Source organism: Ornithodoros turicata, chromosome 7 (genome assembly GCF_037126465.1).
Source record: "Ornithodoros turicata isolate Travis chromosome 7, ASM3712646v1, whole genome shotgun sequence".
NCBI lineage: Eukaryota > Metazoa > Arthropoda > Arachnida > Ixodida > Argasidae > Ornithodoros > Ornithodoros turicata.
The window spans coordinates 58653318-58669183 of NC_088207.1; the positions used below are offsets into that span (position 1 = coordinate 58653318).

The 15866-nt window shown below is 45.4% G+C and overlaps 1 protein-coding gene and 2 non-coding genes across 4 annotated transcripts in view; 2 read left to right on the forward strand and 1 right to left on the reverse strand.

The window, feature by feature from the left end:
* Nucleotides 1-1873: 1873 nt before the first annotated feature.
* LOC135400157 (transcription factor SUM-1-like) overlaps nucleotides 1874-15866 on the reverse strand; it is a 35094-nt gene continuing 21101 nt past the window's right edge. For both annotated transcript variants that reach the window (XM_064631888.1, XM_064631889.1), the window contains one exon: nucleotides 1874-2439. In XM_064631888.1, coding sequence (XP_064487958.1) covers nucleotides 2327-2439 — 113 coding nt within the window. In that variant the 3' untranslated portion in view covers nucleotides 1874-2326. The remainder of the gene's footprint in view (nucleotides 2440-15866) is intronic.
* Nucleotides 7419-7491, forward strand: Trnaa-agc (transfer RNA alanine (anticodon AGC)). The gene has a single exon. It is a non-coding gene; the product is annotated as a tRNA-Ala (tRNA).
* On the forward strand, nucleotides 8651-8723 carry Trnaa-agc (transfer RNA alanine (anticodon AGC)). Its single transcript has one exon. It is a non-coding gene; the product is annotated as a tRNA-Ala (tRNA).

Genomic DNA, 15866 nt, shown 5'->3' on the forward strand with positions numbered 1-15866 from the left:
GCGTCCCCAATAGGACGCTACGTGCCTTCCGCGACAGCAAAGCACACGGCCAACATCACATAGATAAAGCATATTGCCTCCTCTCCCTCCTTCGTTACGTGGGCATATATAGTCAGAATTCGTCTGCTACACCTGTATCCTGCAGACCTAAATATTTAGACAAAAAAATGCAAGACGCTTTCCGAAAATCAGTGTTGAGAAAGATTGAGACCGTTTGCCGCTTCATTTCCAAGTTTTCCCATTTAGTAGGCGGGGACGTTCAGTCACAACTCGCAGACGACGGTGGTTCTTCTCCATGGCCCATGCCATGGCCACGACCGCTGAAAGCACGTTCGTGATTGGCTACGGCCGTTGAAAACACGATCCTCATTGGCTGACTCTTAATTGTTACGTCATGGCGACGAGTAAGCAGGCTTTCCCTATCTAAGTGGTGTTGACACGGCGCTGCAACCCGGGTCTCTTTTCAGGGATTGAGGGGGGGGGGGGTATGTTTATTAAAAAGAAAATATTGTATTGGGCTTGGATTGGATTGACCACGCAGTTTACACACAATTGTAGCCACGCCAAGATGCCCCGGAACAAATAGTGACGCTTGGTGCCGCACTAATGTCGAAGCTATGAATCAAGCAACAGAATCCCGGAAAAACTTTTGAACACTATATACCACACTCATCTGTGGCGCATACCTATGGACCCGCGTGCACAAAAATTGTTCCTTTTAGCGTAGTTGCGCAACTGCTTGAAGCACATGCTGCAGTCCTATAGTTCGTTGCCCTTCATGTCATGCGAAATGCACTGCCCAGAGATGTGACTGAAGATGTTCCTTGTGCTATAGGATCCGAGGAAAATGTTTCTGCATACGAGCTCTGCTGTTCTCTTCCATTTTGCTCCGCTCGTTTTGCTCCATATGCGAACCCACGTCAACTGGTGGCTCAAAAGTTTTCCTCTCCGCCCTGAGTGGAATATTCCACGCCTGGCCGGGTTCTGCCAATGAAACAGTTTCTTTATTTTTTCATTTCTTTTTTTTTTTTTTTGGCTGTTCTGAGCAGATCCCGCTCGGCCAATGGACTCCATGGTTATTCATCATGGAGCTCAATCAGTTCATCAACTGGCGTATGGAATTCGCCATAGATGTGCAGTTCGTGACTACCCCCCCCCCCCGTCACCCACTCCTTCCTGCTGTCCTCTCTCCATCTGTCTACATCTGCACGCCGCTCATAGAGAGACAGTTGCTTCGCGGCGCTAACACGGAATAGTAAAAAAAAAAAATGCCGTGACTTACCTGCTAATTGATCTTTTATCGGCCCCCAGTACGTTGAAAGATAAACGCCACCGCCTACAACCATTCAGGCACTCGTCTCAAAGTGTTGTGTCGCCGAGTGGCGCGGCGCAACTGTGCTGAACTGATACTGAAATACATCCACGTTGAAGGTTAGGGTGCAGGCACCCTATTGAAGGTTGTTGCATTGCGCCACCTACGAGTCATGCTACGAACAACAGAAAAATGTATGGCTTCGAGTGAATCATCCTGCTCTGTTCATGACGTCAGCACTTATTTCTGCCAGTAGACCTCTCCCTGTTTGTAAACAAATGACGTCATAGTGCTCGACAGCGCCACCAACTTGGTAGAGTTGAACTACGCTCGAAGCTAGAGGTGAACAAGGCCGCCCCCGAAAGCCACGGTCTTGAGGGGATTACGATGGTCTCTGAAAGGGACGCGACCTTCGGTCCTACTTTTCTTTCAATAGGAGACAGCGAACAAGTGCCCGTTCGTGGAACCCAGCCCTCCCCTCCCGATTGTTTCGGTTTTCAGTCTGTCTACCAACGTCGGGATGACGTTTCTTGGGTAGAGGTCTATTAACACTCTCACAGCTGGTGTACTCCTCTTTATTGAAATTGATAAGCTGCGTACGATTCTATATTCGACACCATCTCTCATAGCTGGTCACGTGCCGGACACACCACACTCCACAGAGCCATATCCAAGCTTACAAAGACCCGCAAGTACCAAAAACTGTACCCCATTCTCTCAGCAAATCACACCGGATTCTCACACAAGTAAAGCACCGTTATTCCTAGAACCTTCACGTACAGGGTTCGCGTTGACAAAGTCCTTCTTCACAGGTTTCAGCTGTTCCTTGAGCTGGAGCCACAGCGCGGCCGTACAGTCCAGCTGGCATCAAAGCCGTAGTCCCACACCGTATATATCCACAGCTACGCCGCTGTCCACTCGGAAGTGCAAGACCTGGCCTTGAACCGGAAGGACGGCAGTGGAAATGAGCGGCATGACTCTCAACGAATATCTTGTCAGTCCCGTTGATCACATTCAGTCTTCTTTCTTCGGAACGGTCATCCCTTGTTTTGGTTTACAACTTATGCTTTCTACGATCAGAGATAGGCAGTCCAGGCTTGAGACGGTGCTGGGTTCACTTTCGAGACCTGCGAAAGAGAACGCGTAAAGTTTGAGCTTCTTGAGCTTGAGGATCACAAAGACCAGACCAAAGAAGGCCTTTGTCAACTTTTGTCAACGTAATGTTTGTTACTCACTCCTAAGACTTAAAAAAAAAAAAAAACACGAAGACATTCATAATAAGATGAAAGTGAAACGAAACAATTACAGGACGGTTACGATTGCATAACGCGAATTTCAGCTGCAGCTGTTGTGTTTGGATGTTGACACTTTTATGGCTGATATATGCGCAACTACTTTAGAGTGACGAGTACTGCCTTGTGATCTGTGAAGTGAGTGGTGAGCTGGTATTAGCGTGACAGAAATATTACTAAAATCGAGACAAAATCGGGACAGTTTCCGGGACAACGTACCCATCTCTGAGTATGTCAAAACTGCTTTTGTTCGCTTTAGATTATTTGAACTTGTTTCGCATCACCGAAACCGAGGGTTTTGTGATACAGCTACAGCGATTTCCCGATGCCTTCCCGTTAACAACTACCGCTGTAAAAGCACCTCCCAGTCAACAGCCCGTCAATGTGGCAAAAAAAGAAAAGAAAAAGGAAACAACTTTTGGAGAAAACGGGCGATGATTTCGTAGCGCAGTTTTAAAGAATACACGTGACTAAGAAATACCATCACTTGTCAGCAGCTCCTACGCGGGCGGCTCCCAGAGTTAGCGGAGGTTCTCGTGATTTATAGGGTGTTAAAAGCTAATTTCCCACTCAGCGCTTTCTCTCTTTTTTTTTTTTTTTTTTTTATTTTACCCGAACGTTGAGGGGAGAGAGAGAGAGCATGGAGTAGAAGGAGAAGAGGCTCTGAGAGGGGATCGTATTTTCTTTACTGCCCCACACGCGAAAGGTGATATTCTCTTCCTATTCCTTTTTTTATATATATATATATATATTTTTTTTCCCTTGCCTGTCGTGTGGACTTTTGCCGAAGCGTTTTCTGCGATATCAAAACAGCTGCAGAAACGGGACCACGGGAAGATTGAGAGAAGAACCAAGTAAAAAAAGAAAGATGTTTTCTTAAAACGAAAAGAAGCCTGCGCATGCTGTGGAGGACGTATATGCATAAGAGGTATCAAAATGTGGCATCTGCGGGCGTATATCAAACGGAGCGTAGATTTGATACATGTTGACCGTCAATGGATGGCGGATGTTACGTGGCAGGTGTAAAATATGGGTCGTGTGCTATACGGGAGGAGAAATTGGCTATATGAAATATGGCCGGCTCGCAGCAGCCTTTCCTCTTGCTGACGTCATAATAAGTAGCAGTGATCTTGGGAAGCAACTGAGTTAGAAGTAACTATATAGTTCCGGTAAGTAGTAACTGAAACGTAATGACTCTTCCTATAAGGTTTATTCGTGTGACGTCATCCGTAGGAGACCGCCACTGTCGCTAGCAGGCAGATGTGCTTACATCGGCCGCCATATTGTAGGTCCCATCCAAGCCGTCACCCGGCATATTTGCCGTTTCAAAGTTGTTGTGCTGCGTGATTTGTAGCATATCCGAGTAATTTCCACGTTTTCGGTATTAATAGTCACCGAAAAAACATATGGCAGCGCACGAATGCGGGAACATTAACTTCGAGGGACCATCGGCGAGGTGATGTCAGTGAATAAACCCTATAAGAATGTAGCTTTCCACTGTAACTATAATTACCTTTTTCAGTAAGTAGTTCCATCAACTTTACTAGTTACTTTCGGAAATTGTTCGCAATAATTTCGTTCGCATTCGCAATTCGTTCGCACCGCGACGCAGAAACAAGCGCTTGGCGCGTACACTGTATTCTGTGGTGACCCTCGACTTGAGGCCACTCATAGTGACTGATCTTACTGTTGCAGGATATGCTCGTAGTGCCCTCACACACAAGTATAACGCTGACGCTCTGCCTGGTAAAGAGTTCACATTAACGTAATTTGGTTAATGTTGGTATTGCGACTATATAAACCGTTACCATTAGTATGATGACAAGAAAACAGTTCTGTGTTCAGAGCTCCTGATTGCAATATGGAACTTGGAGCAGTGCAGCTGTTGCACCACTACAACCTTCACAAGTAGTTCGCATACCACTAGTAAACGATTTAGAACTTGCGTCCTCGTTGTTGCCATTTTGGAAAGTAACTAACTTGTACCTGTAGTTTCTATTTGTGCAGAGTAACTGTACTTGTAACTGAATTACTTTGTTGGTGTATGTAGTAACTTAAATTGTAACTCGGTTACATTTTCAAGTAACTTTTCCCAAGACTGCTAAGTGGTCAAGTCGGCAGCTCGGCACAAGCGGCACTGTAAATAATATTCCACCAAAAAAGACATTGAGTCAAGTTACATTGAGACCAAGCTGCTGAAATACTCGTCGATGATTTTCTTTGCGTGCTGTGGAGCTGCTTATGGAATATTTTAATAATATTTTGGAATATTTTAAATCCCGCATAAGGCGATGGTCGTCGACTGAACGACAGAAGATAAGACGTTGTCAGAGCTATTTTTAAAGGGCCGGTGTACTTAGTATGATGATGGTTTGTGCGAAACGAATGTGTCATACCTCACTTTGGATTCATGATGATGTCTAATTGCAATGCCATCCAATAGCAGTTAGCAACTGCTAACTTCAAAATAAAGCGGTCCACTGGACAAGATAGAAGATACAGCGCGAACAAGAAAAATATGAAAGTACAGCAAACCCTCGTTCTAAAGAAACCGCTTTATTCGAATTATCCCTTTATTCGAAGTTTTTCGCAGTCCCGGTCGAAATACATGAGTTTCCGTAAACCGATTACTCGAATTGTTCTGCCATCCGACTCCGCTTATAGCGAAGAGTGAACCAACAGAAGCCAGTAGGGCAAATCCAGCTCATTTCTCTTTCTTTTTCCGCACCTGAAGCTGTAAGCTTCTCATCACAAATATTTGCTTCCTCGCGTGAATGCTTTCTAAGATCCATGTGGTATTTCCTCGCGCTTTTGGAAGCTACCATTACTGTCTATGTGGGAATTCCGCTTATATCGAAAAGTAGAAAATCCAGCGAACCGGGGAGCCAATGTTAAAAGAAGAGCCTCAACACGACATCCGACGCTTGCATCGAAGTTTTTCAGGGTCCCGTTGAATTCGATATAACGAGGCTCTACTGAATGTACCAGCGCACGGGCAGTCGGATATCAGTGTACAACACCCAATAACGCTCAATACTGAATGCACTTGGGTTCAAAGAGTGACAAAATACCGGCACTCAATATAGCCTACTCATGACGTCGTTTTCGATGTTCACAAAACAGAAAAAGAGAGACGTCGATCTCCGCCTCTTCTGCGCTTGTCTCTCCTATTTCTTTTAAATACACCCACAACTCAAATAGACATTAAACGAGATCCCTCAACGATACAACCAATCAAACACTACTGTAAGCACACGTGAAGGAAATGCGTTAATCCGTCAAGGGGAAATACGATCCACATTTCATCTCGTCACGCTCAATCCGTATAGTCATAAACCGTGCCGTTGTGGAGCAAACGGAAATGCCCCATAAAAACGAATGACAGCGAGTCGTAAACATGAGGACTACGGAGAATCCCCGATCCGGCGCAGCTGGTAGGTTTAACTCACTTGCCAGCGGTTCCAAAATGAGCTACGGGAATAAAAATGACGAACCACTTCGGGACAATTATTTTTGTGTCGTTTCCCAGTATTCTACTAAAGACTAGTACTGCGGTCGTTCATCAAGTGTCATCATATATGAGCAAAAGACCTGTGTGTGCTATATATGTTCTCACAGTTTAAAAAGCCTTATACGGAGAAGATTCGTTGCCACTGTATATAGATCGAAAGCACTCAACGAAGACGGAACGATAAACGGTGCTGTCGAATCAAAGTCCAGCAACGCGACGTCAGCCACTTCAAGGGAACAGCGTCTTCGGAACCGTAGCCGTGAACACCTTCTTGTCTAATGTTCTCCTCCGAAGAAAATCTCAGCGCCGAAAAAAAAAAAAAAATGAAGATCTGAAACCGGCAGGATGTTCCTTCTTCTTCTTCCTATAACTGGAAGGTTTCTGGAGCTATATGTGGTCTCCCTGGTGGTGCAGGTGCAAGTTTTGGAGCAGGATGTTCCAAAACTTGCACAAAGAAGAAAGACATAACATCTCAGGAACGAAATTAGCCTCATTATATTCTCACTTATGGTTTCTGAGTGCCTGCGCGCGGACGAAGTACCAGGATACGCCCCTTTGGCTGCTTCCTTCCTGCTGTTGTTCCTTCATCTGTACACTATTGCTGTGGTCGCATTCAAGCACTTCCAACCGAAGAACATCAATTGTTTGCAAATCGTATCGGTAATCCTAACGAGACAGTTTTAGCACACCGTTGGTAAGGTTACCGTGCCTATCGGAGCCAATCGCAGTTGTGCGTGACTCAGTATCTTATATCCACTGACTGGTTCCGGTAGCCACGTTATCAACGGTTTCCTAACGCTCTGTTCTTGCTTGGTTGCGCCATTTTAATCTGACAGCCGATTTGGCGGCACGAAGGGACGCTATCCTTGCTCTCTGAAACACGCATATTTTAATAGTATCGACGTTATTATACGTGAATAAGATAGTGAGCTGTTGAACAGTTCAGCTGTCGTCCTTCTTGAGAGTTTTGCCTCCAGGCTTATATTTCTTCGTTTATTATGTTGAACACGATTACAGCCTCAGCTGCTTCCAAGTACTAGAATAGGAATAAATGAAGACATACTATTCTTCACGAACGATATATGTGTTCGTAATAGGACAAAGATTCGGCAGGTCCATGACTGCAAGCGAGACAGGCTACAAAATGCCCGTAGAAAATTACCGCATGCGGCGCAGCGCGCGGGTCAGGTGTTTCACAATTGTTGATTGGTATGAGCGATAGGAAAACCGGGCGACCTCTAGAATCGGGGTTACGCAAAGTCGTTCGCTGTAGAAACTAAGTCATTTGAGAACTAATATTGTCGGGGATGTAGCTCAGATGGTAGAGCGCTCGCTTAGCATGTGAGAGGTACGGGGATCGATACCCTGCATCTCCAGATAATCTTTTTTTTTTTCTTCTTTGTTTTGCTGTCTGATACGACAATCGAAGTTTGCTGCCACCGTTTTGAAAGCTCTTTATGGTATCAATCAGCGCCACAATGTTCTGTTTGATTGATGCACAATCATCGGATCTGAAGAGAACGGTAAAACCTGAAAGAATGACGAAAGCACGACGCGCCGAACTCTTTGTTTGTTGGCTTCTTTTTTTTTTTTTTTTTGCGCGCGTAGGCGTGTGTACAGTATAAATCGTTCGTTATACTTGCGTAAGGTCGGCTCAGTAAGCCCCACACGAAACAAGATTAAGCAAATATAGTGCGTGGTACACGCTAGTGTTATTCTTGCGCCGTGACAGATGTATGTTCATATTCCAGTATGATTACACGTGCCGTCCTTCCCTCGAACACGCCTGTAAACTTTCTCATTTTTAACGCAAAATAAATTTAAAAAAATCCCCATAAAGTGTCGAAGTCATGAAGGGCCTAGCGAAGAGTCAGAAAATACTGGTAAGAAAAGTCGCGTTGTCCCCGCGTGCGTTGTTGCCATACATTTCTTTCAAGTCAGCGACTACTCTCCTTTAGCGAGATCAACTAGAGGTGTAGTCATTAATTCACTTGGTAAGAACGGAACCTACATCGGGGATGTAGCTCGGATATGAAGAGAGCGGCAAAACCTGAAAAAACTACGAGCTGATTGACGAAAGCACGACGGCCGAGCTTTTTGTTCGTTCGTTTTGTCGCGTCTATGGAGAATAGAGCGCGTAAGATGGACCCAATATTGTCTCCATAATTTACGTCGATGAGCCCCAAACGAAAGAAATATAATGCGTGGTACACGTTCGTGTTACCACACCGTGACAGTGTTATGTTCATATTCCAGAATGATACCTCTGACAGTGCGCTAACACAAAGGCCATTGGCCGTTCTTGGGCTCCAAATAAAACCATTATTGTTATTATATTACTATTATTACACGTGCCGTTCTTCCCCTGAACTGGTATAAATACTGGTAAGAAATAAATACTGGTAAGAAAAGCCGTGTTGTTCCCGCGTGCGCGTTTTTGCCCTACATTTCTTTCAAGGCTGCGACTACTCTCTAGTATCGAGGACACCTCGAGGCGTAGTCATGAATCCACTCTGAAGTAGTAAAATCTCCGTCGGGGATGTAGCTCAGATGGTAGAGCGCTCGCTTAGCATGTGAGAGGTACGGGGATCGATACCCTGCATCTCCATAGTTATTTTTAGTTGTTTTACACATGTCACGATGCTTTTGCTTCCAAATAGTGTTCTAACCATCGAGAAGATCAGAGACGGTGGTATTACATTTCGGCCGAGTAATGACATTACTCATTAACTGTGTTGAAAATTCACGCATTGTCTACGGCCAGCAGCTATGCGTTCATGTACCGCACGTCCTTTCGCGTACTTTTTTTTTTCGTAGTCACGTGTTTCGGCAAGCTAGTAGCTGCTTATTGCCTTTGGGCATGTCAATCAACTAAGCCTACAATTCATTAATCCATTGCTGGTTCTATGGCTCCGCAGTTACATTCACCAACGTTACGCTTCTTCGTGAAGTTATTTTCATTTAGGTTATACCATATATACCATTACCATGCAAGCATTTTCTCGCTTTTTTTTTTTTTTTTTGCCAACGAAGGGGGAAAAAAAGAGCACAACATAAATGAAGCGCAGGATCAGAACTCAGGGACACAACCTTCAAATTCTGATTTCGCTTGACAGCATGTCACAAGAAACGAGTACAGGTGATTCTTGATTCTATCGAGTGATTTAGGGATACATACTTCCCAAGGCAAAGCGGTGCGCGCATTCATGACAATCTGCCACACACCATTCTACCACGGGCCAACGAGAGGACTACACGAGGTAGTACCGTCAAAGATGCTGCCTAGCACGTAGGGCATGCACTCGAGCCTATATGAAAATAAAAGTACTAAGAAAATAGGCCCTGGCTGATTGGTGATTGCAAAATAAAAAAAAGCCCTACTAATATAAGCATGTAAGCAACACCTTGCGCGAGATATTCGTATTCTCGTTCGATGTACTTAACACGAAATGTTGGGCAGTAATGGTGAACGAATATAATGAATACCATGCGTTCCTGTTGTTCTTGCTCAATGAAAACGTTACGTTCATATTCCAATATGATCACACGTGCCTTACTTCCGCTGAACACGAATATTCCTCATATCTCAAAAAGTCTGGAGAGGTTGAGTGAGCTTCAGCAAGTACCATGGCATACAGCCACGAAAAGAGCATGCTATGCCTCTCAGGTCTTTTGTCGGACATATAGCTCCTACGGTATCGAGTGAAATGAAATGTTTCCGCCTCCCCGGATATCAAGGTCACTAAAGGCGTTGCCTGTAGACGTTCATCTAGATAGGTGCTGTGAAACTTCCAACTTCCATCGGGGATGTAGCTCAGATGGTAGAGCGCTCGCTTAGCATGTGAGAGGTACGGGGATCGATACCATGCATCTCCAATTTTTCTCTTTGTTGGTTTTTTCTTCCTTTTTTTTTTTTTTTTTTTGACGACGTCGTTCTCACAGCGCGAAAGCTGCGCACCAATGGCTGATATTCAACAAGAACCCGGAAGTTCCAGAAACTGGTACTCGATCTTCAAGGTTCCCACAGGTTTATCAATCAGTTGCAATTTACCGAGGTCACCATTCCTATCAATTAAATCATTAATGGTTCTTACTCTCCGGCCGACTTGATCCGTTCTCGATATCCTTGTTTATGCCACAGTTGAAAATCGCGGAAAGAAAGAGGAGAAACACTATCATATAGTTCCTCCCCATTTTGTAAGCACTGCGGATCACGACTGGCTCAGGTGTAGAACGTTATCACGATGAAACTCGTAGCTGCCGGCAGCCAGTTGTCCACAAAATGTTGGTAATAATTGGATTTGGCCCATTGCCAATCTCGTTCCAATCGTCATTCAGTGAAGAATAGCATCTTTTGTACGAAGTTCTCAACAGGAAGTCGGCATCCTTTTCTTTTTTTTTAATGCTGTATCGGGATGCAACTACGCCCCTCGCTTCATAATAAAAGAGTTCAGTCAAGCAACTTTGTTCTTTTTTTTTCACTCGGAGCTCAGTTCCGAGATCTATGACCTCCATGAAAGACACGCGGTGTGCGTGCACCAAACTCCGTGCAACCGTCATCGTCATCATCCTGGCAGTTTCGGATCAACGCCGTTAGAAAGGGGCAAAGGAGAAAAAAAAAAGTGGGCGGGGCTCTTTTTATTTCCGCAAATAGCGGCTCTTCTCCCCAACCTTTTTCCGCTTTGCGCGCGCCAGAGTCCTAAAAATGGCGACTTCGACCGAAGGCGCATCATCCCAGATGGCTCTCATTAGGCCTAATTGAATCAACTCTCGCGCAAGTTCAAAGATAATGGGATCAAAGGTGCCGCTTAAAGTGGCGACACCTGTCGGCGAGGTGCGGAACGAAGACGACGTCACGCCTGATTCACGGGTGCGTGAAAGGGTTTGTCGGGAAGACGATGGGTTATATTTTCGTCCCGAAATGTATGACTCAAATGTTTGAGGTGAGTTTATTGAAAAGGGGGGCATAGATCTGCTGAAATTCCGTTCAAAAGGAAAGAGGCTTCGACTACTGTTGATATTAAAGTTGTAAAATTGGAAAGCGCGCAGATGTTCCCTATATGACGGTTACACTGAAGTGTTGTTTAACATTCTTGACTTTGTATACGTATTTTATAAATAAAAACGTGTTTATTGACACTAAAAAATAAAAATCGTATTATCGCTATTGCCATAGAGCAGCGCGCGCCCGTCATGCAGAACAGCGGAAGGTCTCCACTTCTAGAACTAACTGTGGTAATAATATGTTGTTTTCGGGCTAGCACCGCGAAACAACTGTGGCTATGTGCGGCGTATACAGATTGAGAGAGGACGGCAGGAAGGAGTGGGGGGGGGGGTGATAAGTATGCGTCCTGCGCGGGACGCCTTAACCCACTTTGGTAATCAATTGTTATCTCATAGTATTCCTACCACTTTAAATAAACCCTGGTCATCTTCATTAAGAGCATCGTTTATGTAATGTGTCCAGTCTGTAATTCCTTTAGTGCGATTCTGAAATTTTTGTTCAGTGTACTTGTTGCCACAACGAGTGTATAATACGAGATTTTGCCCTTGTCAAACGGAATTTTGCTGCTTTTAGGCAATTCTCAATATTGTAACTTGATATTGACATAATAAAATCGATCGATCGACTGATTGATTGAAAAAATCCATCCAGTTTTGGTTTCACGATAACGTATGCATGATTACCCGCACCTTGGCGTACGTCACAAGACTGTGCCGCCGAGATAAAGGTGATTGAGGACTGTCCTGAGATATATGGTACAATATAACCAGGTTCCGTATCTAATCGTGGTAGGATTTAAATAAAAAAAAAAGGAATTTACCGACAGTGATGTCACAGCTGAAGCGCCGGCCATAAAATTAACTTAGAAATAACTGTCTTCGAATTTAATTGAAATATCTTGCACAGTCACTGTGTGCATGACAATAAAGCGTGTGAGAGCGTTTCTTTCGTTTTCGCTTCAGTCAGGCCAACGCGACTTCTATAGAAACGGACTCTACGCCCGTTTCGTTCGCGTAGACAGGAGACAAAGTTCGAAGTGTTCACACTGTGCTACAAACTCAGACAACCGTTTCGGAAAGAAACAAAAACAAAAATGCTTCTTCAAATTTATTCACCACCCCTATCTTAACTGGTGTACAGCTGTAGCCATTGGAAACCGACAATCTGTCAACGTTTTCTTGGCGCGCAATGATCCGTCTTCGCATAACGATGCCACATACATAGCATCGCGAGCATTCCCCACTAGGACCATCTCGTAGTTCTAATCAATTTCCCGGCTCTGTCGTTCCATCTCGAGACGGAGACGAATCGGATTCTGAAAGGCGTCACGGTAAAAATGACAACGTCCAAACGGGTAAACATAAACGCAGAAAGCGCAACCCCGAGTGTGTGTCGTACGTACATGTCTCCTTCGTTCGTAACGTCTTTCCGTTCCCACCTGGTAGCGAGGCACTCAAAATAGCATCTCCCTCAAGTTTGCGTTTTTGCTCGTTAATTCTGGTCCTATGTTTATCTTGCATTTGGATCCATCATGTACAAATCGCAGCGTCACAATGTAAAAATCAAAACGTATACGCGTCATCCCACGCCACGCTAATTTGTTGTAAGAGGTTCTTTTCTTAGTCTTTTGGTTCGGCTTCCGCGAAGAAAAGTCGTCCGCTATACTTTTTTTTTTTTGCGCTACGCTCTATTGATAAATGACTGCTTGATGATGGCTGTTTGGCCCCGAGCCCAAAACTGGGTTCCAAATTTCAAAAGGAAGATGCTCCTTTTGGGTTCTCGAAGCGTGCCTTTCAAAAACTGTGTAGAGTGAAGCCTCGACTGCCGCGCGTATACGGACCGAATCAAATCCAATATAACGAAATGTAAAGTAGCTCTGTATTGAGGAGGAATTATGAGTGACGCGGTTCAACTTTGCCAGCTACCCGTGGCTCCCGTGTCTTTGGAAACTTGGTAGGGCTGACAGGCCTCCTATATGAGGTACTTTAAGATGGAGATATAACGTTCACAGCTGCCAAATTGGTTAGAAACGTTGTCTGAGGCCCTCACGTGCTTGTAGAACTGTTACGTCCAAATTCAAAATGTACCGAGTTTTCTCTTTAGATCTCTTGTAATGGCCCTCGGCGTTGCAAGGGTGTGACGTACTTGTACGTACTTGTGTATCCTTGTGTGTTTTCGTTAATGAAAGGCGGGCACAGTGGCCGCTTTCAACGCCGAGACTAGGAGGGGACGTGGGTTCGGAAAACCCGCACCGGCTGTACGGGTTTTCCCTGGGCTTTTCCCTTTCCAGACGAATGTCGGCACAGTTCCTCTTGAAGTCGGCCCAGGACGCATACTAACACCCCTGTACTCCACTCCTTTCTGCTGTCCGCATGTGTACGCCGCTCATAGCTACAGTTGCTTCGCGGCGCTAACACGAAATAAAAAGAAAACTTTAGCAGTTTACGGGGCTAGACGTGCAAAGCAAAACAAATTTTGGAATAAAATTATACTCCGCTCTAAACTACAGCAGCAACACAGTCTGCTTTTCACGGGCCCTCACACATACGGTCCCACGGGTCTGTTCCGGCATACATTACACGGCATAAAACACGGTCGTGTCACAAAAGCAGTCGCAGTCGGATTGATTTAACGCTACGAAAACATTTCGAGCACGGAGCTAATCCCGAAATAAAAAGTAAGAAGAGAAACAAGAACTGCTCTGCACTTCGGGGGTTGTCGGGATCAAAGCGTCCATCCTGATGCACGCTTGTGCAAAATGTGTTTTAAATACCACATGCGCGACGCCTAGCGGTAATCGTATCGTCGCCTATACGGTCGGGCTCGGTGGCTAGAGTCGTAAATTAGTACGCGGCGTCCAAATCCCCCCTTGGGACGCGTCGGAACTTTTTCCAAGCTCTGTTTCCTCCTGATTTGTGCCGCCTTCATGATGTTGTGCGTGTTGGAATGAGGAAAGCAGATGTGCTATCCGAAGAATGTGCTGCGAGTATCTCATGCTGCTGGTTTCGTTTCTGGGATGCATTCGTTTCTTCCTATTCCTCAGCGAATGTCCTCTGGATGTACTAATAATGTCCTAACGGATCCGTACATCCCATGGATATCTGTGGGATATCCATCGGACGTACGAATTCGTTAGGACAGTATTCGTACATCCTGAGGATATCCGGTGTAGTTGGGGTTGCCTTCTATATGCCATGGTGAAGCCACGTCATGGTGGCGTGTTACTGCCGAGCGATTAGCCTGCAGCGTGTTGCTCGCGGGTGGTTGTGCGTCGTGGGCCGACTTCGCAGGAAACTGTGCCGACATTCGCCTTGTCGCGTCTGAAGAAAACAGAGGGAAAATATCTAAACCGATGCCCGGATTCGAACCCGAGTCACCCTCCTGTCTCGGCGTGGAAGGCGATTATTTTGGCCATAGGCAACGGGAGCTGGTCTATTGTCCTTTGAGCACACTTCTTTTTTTTAATGCCAAGGTACATATACTGTACACTGTAGACTAAATGCAAGGAAAATCAGAGATCAGAAACCGTAATACCTTGAAGCTGTTATAGCCTGAACAACGCATAGTGTCTTAGTGTTCACTGAGCAAACAACGTTCCCGCTGCGTCACAAAACCGTTGAGCTCAAACCAATAGGTGACCAGACACGGACGTTTTTTCAGGTTTCTCGCAACGCCCCCTGTGCCGTTACCAGTAACATGCTCCTCGTTCCCGTAACCAGAAGTCCTCATCCTGCTACAAACGTCCAGAGGACTTGTTCAGGAGCCCCTTGTCTCCCACCGTGAGATATGGCCTAACTTTGTCACACAAAGCAATCTACTTTCCCCCCAAAATACCATCATGCAACGCCAGCAAACGCCTCAAACCATTTCCAAACTCAAAGGTGCCAAGAATACCTATCCAGTTGACATGCTGAGCGGAACACACGTGTCTACCAGACGGGCAAAGGAGGTACCAAGAATGCACCTTGAAAACAAAAACGCATCCAATAAAAGATATAAGCCAGAGAAGACAGTCGGCCGTCTTGTAAGTTCTATCCAGTCACGGCAGTGAAGAAACACAGAAGGTCCGCTCTAGAAGGACGAACGGCGCATCACTCGGTGTGCTGGAACAATGCTGGTCTCTGTCGCCTCGCCGTTTGAGGTGCGAAGAAAATAACCAGCCCTACGTAGCGCGGTTACGGGTAATCAACTTAAAGAGGAGGGAAGGTGTATAGAGGAAGTGACTGCTGGCAGCATCGGAAGAGAGTCCAAGTTCAGGATGTCTGCCCTGCGCGAGATTCGTCGGTGGCTGTAGGGTATATGGTGGTAGGATGAGGAGATGGATTATAATGAATGAAGTGGGGGAGTGAAAGGAGGCATAAACTGTGTAGAGGAGAGAAATTGACGAGGTGATGAGACAAGGCTGTGAGGAAAAGCGCAAAGTGACTGTTCACAGGATCCAAGATCTCCCCTCGAAGACGTTTGAAAAACTTTCATACTGAGCATGTTTTGAAAAAGTCGATGATAGTTGTAGGTAGGTATTGGTTTCTATGTTCTCAAGAACATGGACACACATCACTCTGGCCCCATTCTCGCTGACATTTTCTTCCATGCGCTCTCAGATTGAAGCCCGGGCGTACAAACTGAAGCGTGCACAGATTTTACGAGATAGATAGCATAAACTGCAGCTGCTGAATGAACAATAGATCGCCATCATGACGTTGGTAGACCAACTGAAACCGAAACAAATCGGAAGGGGGCTAGGTT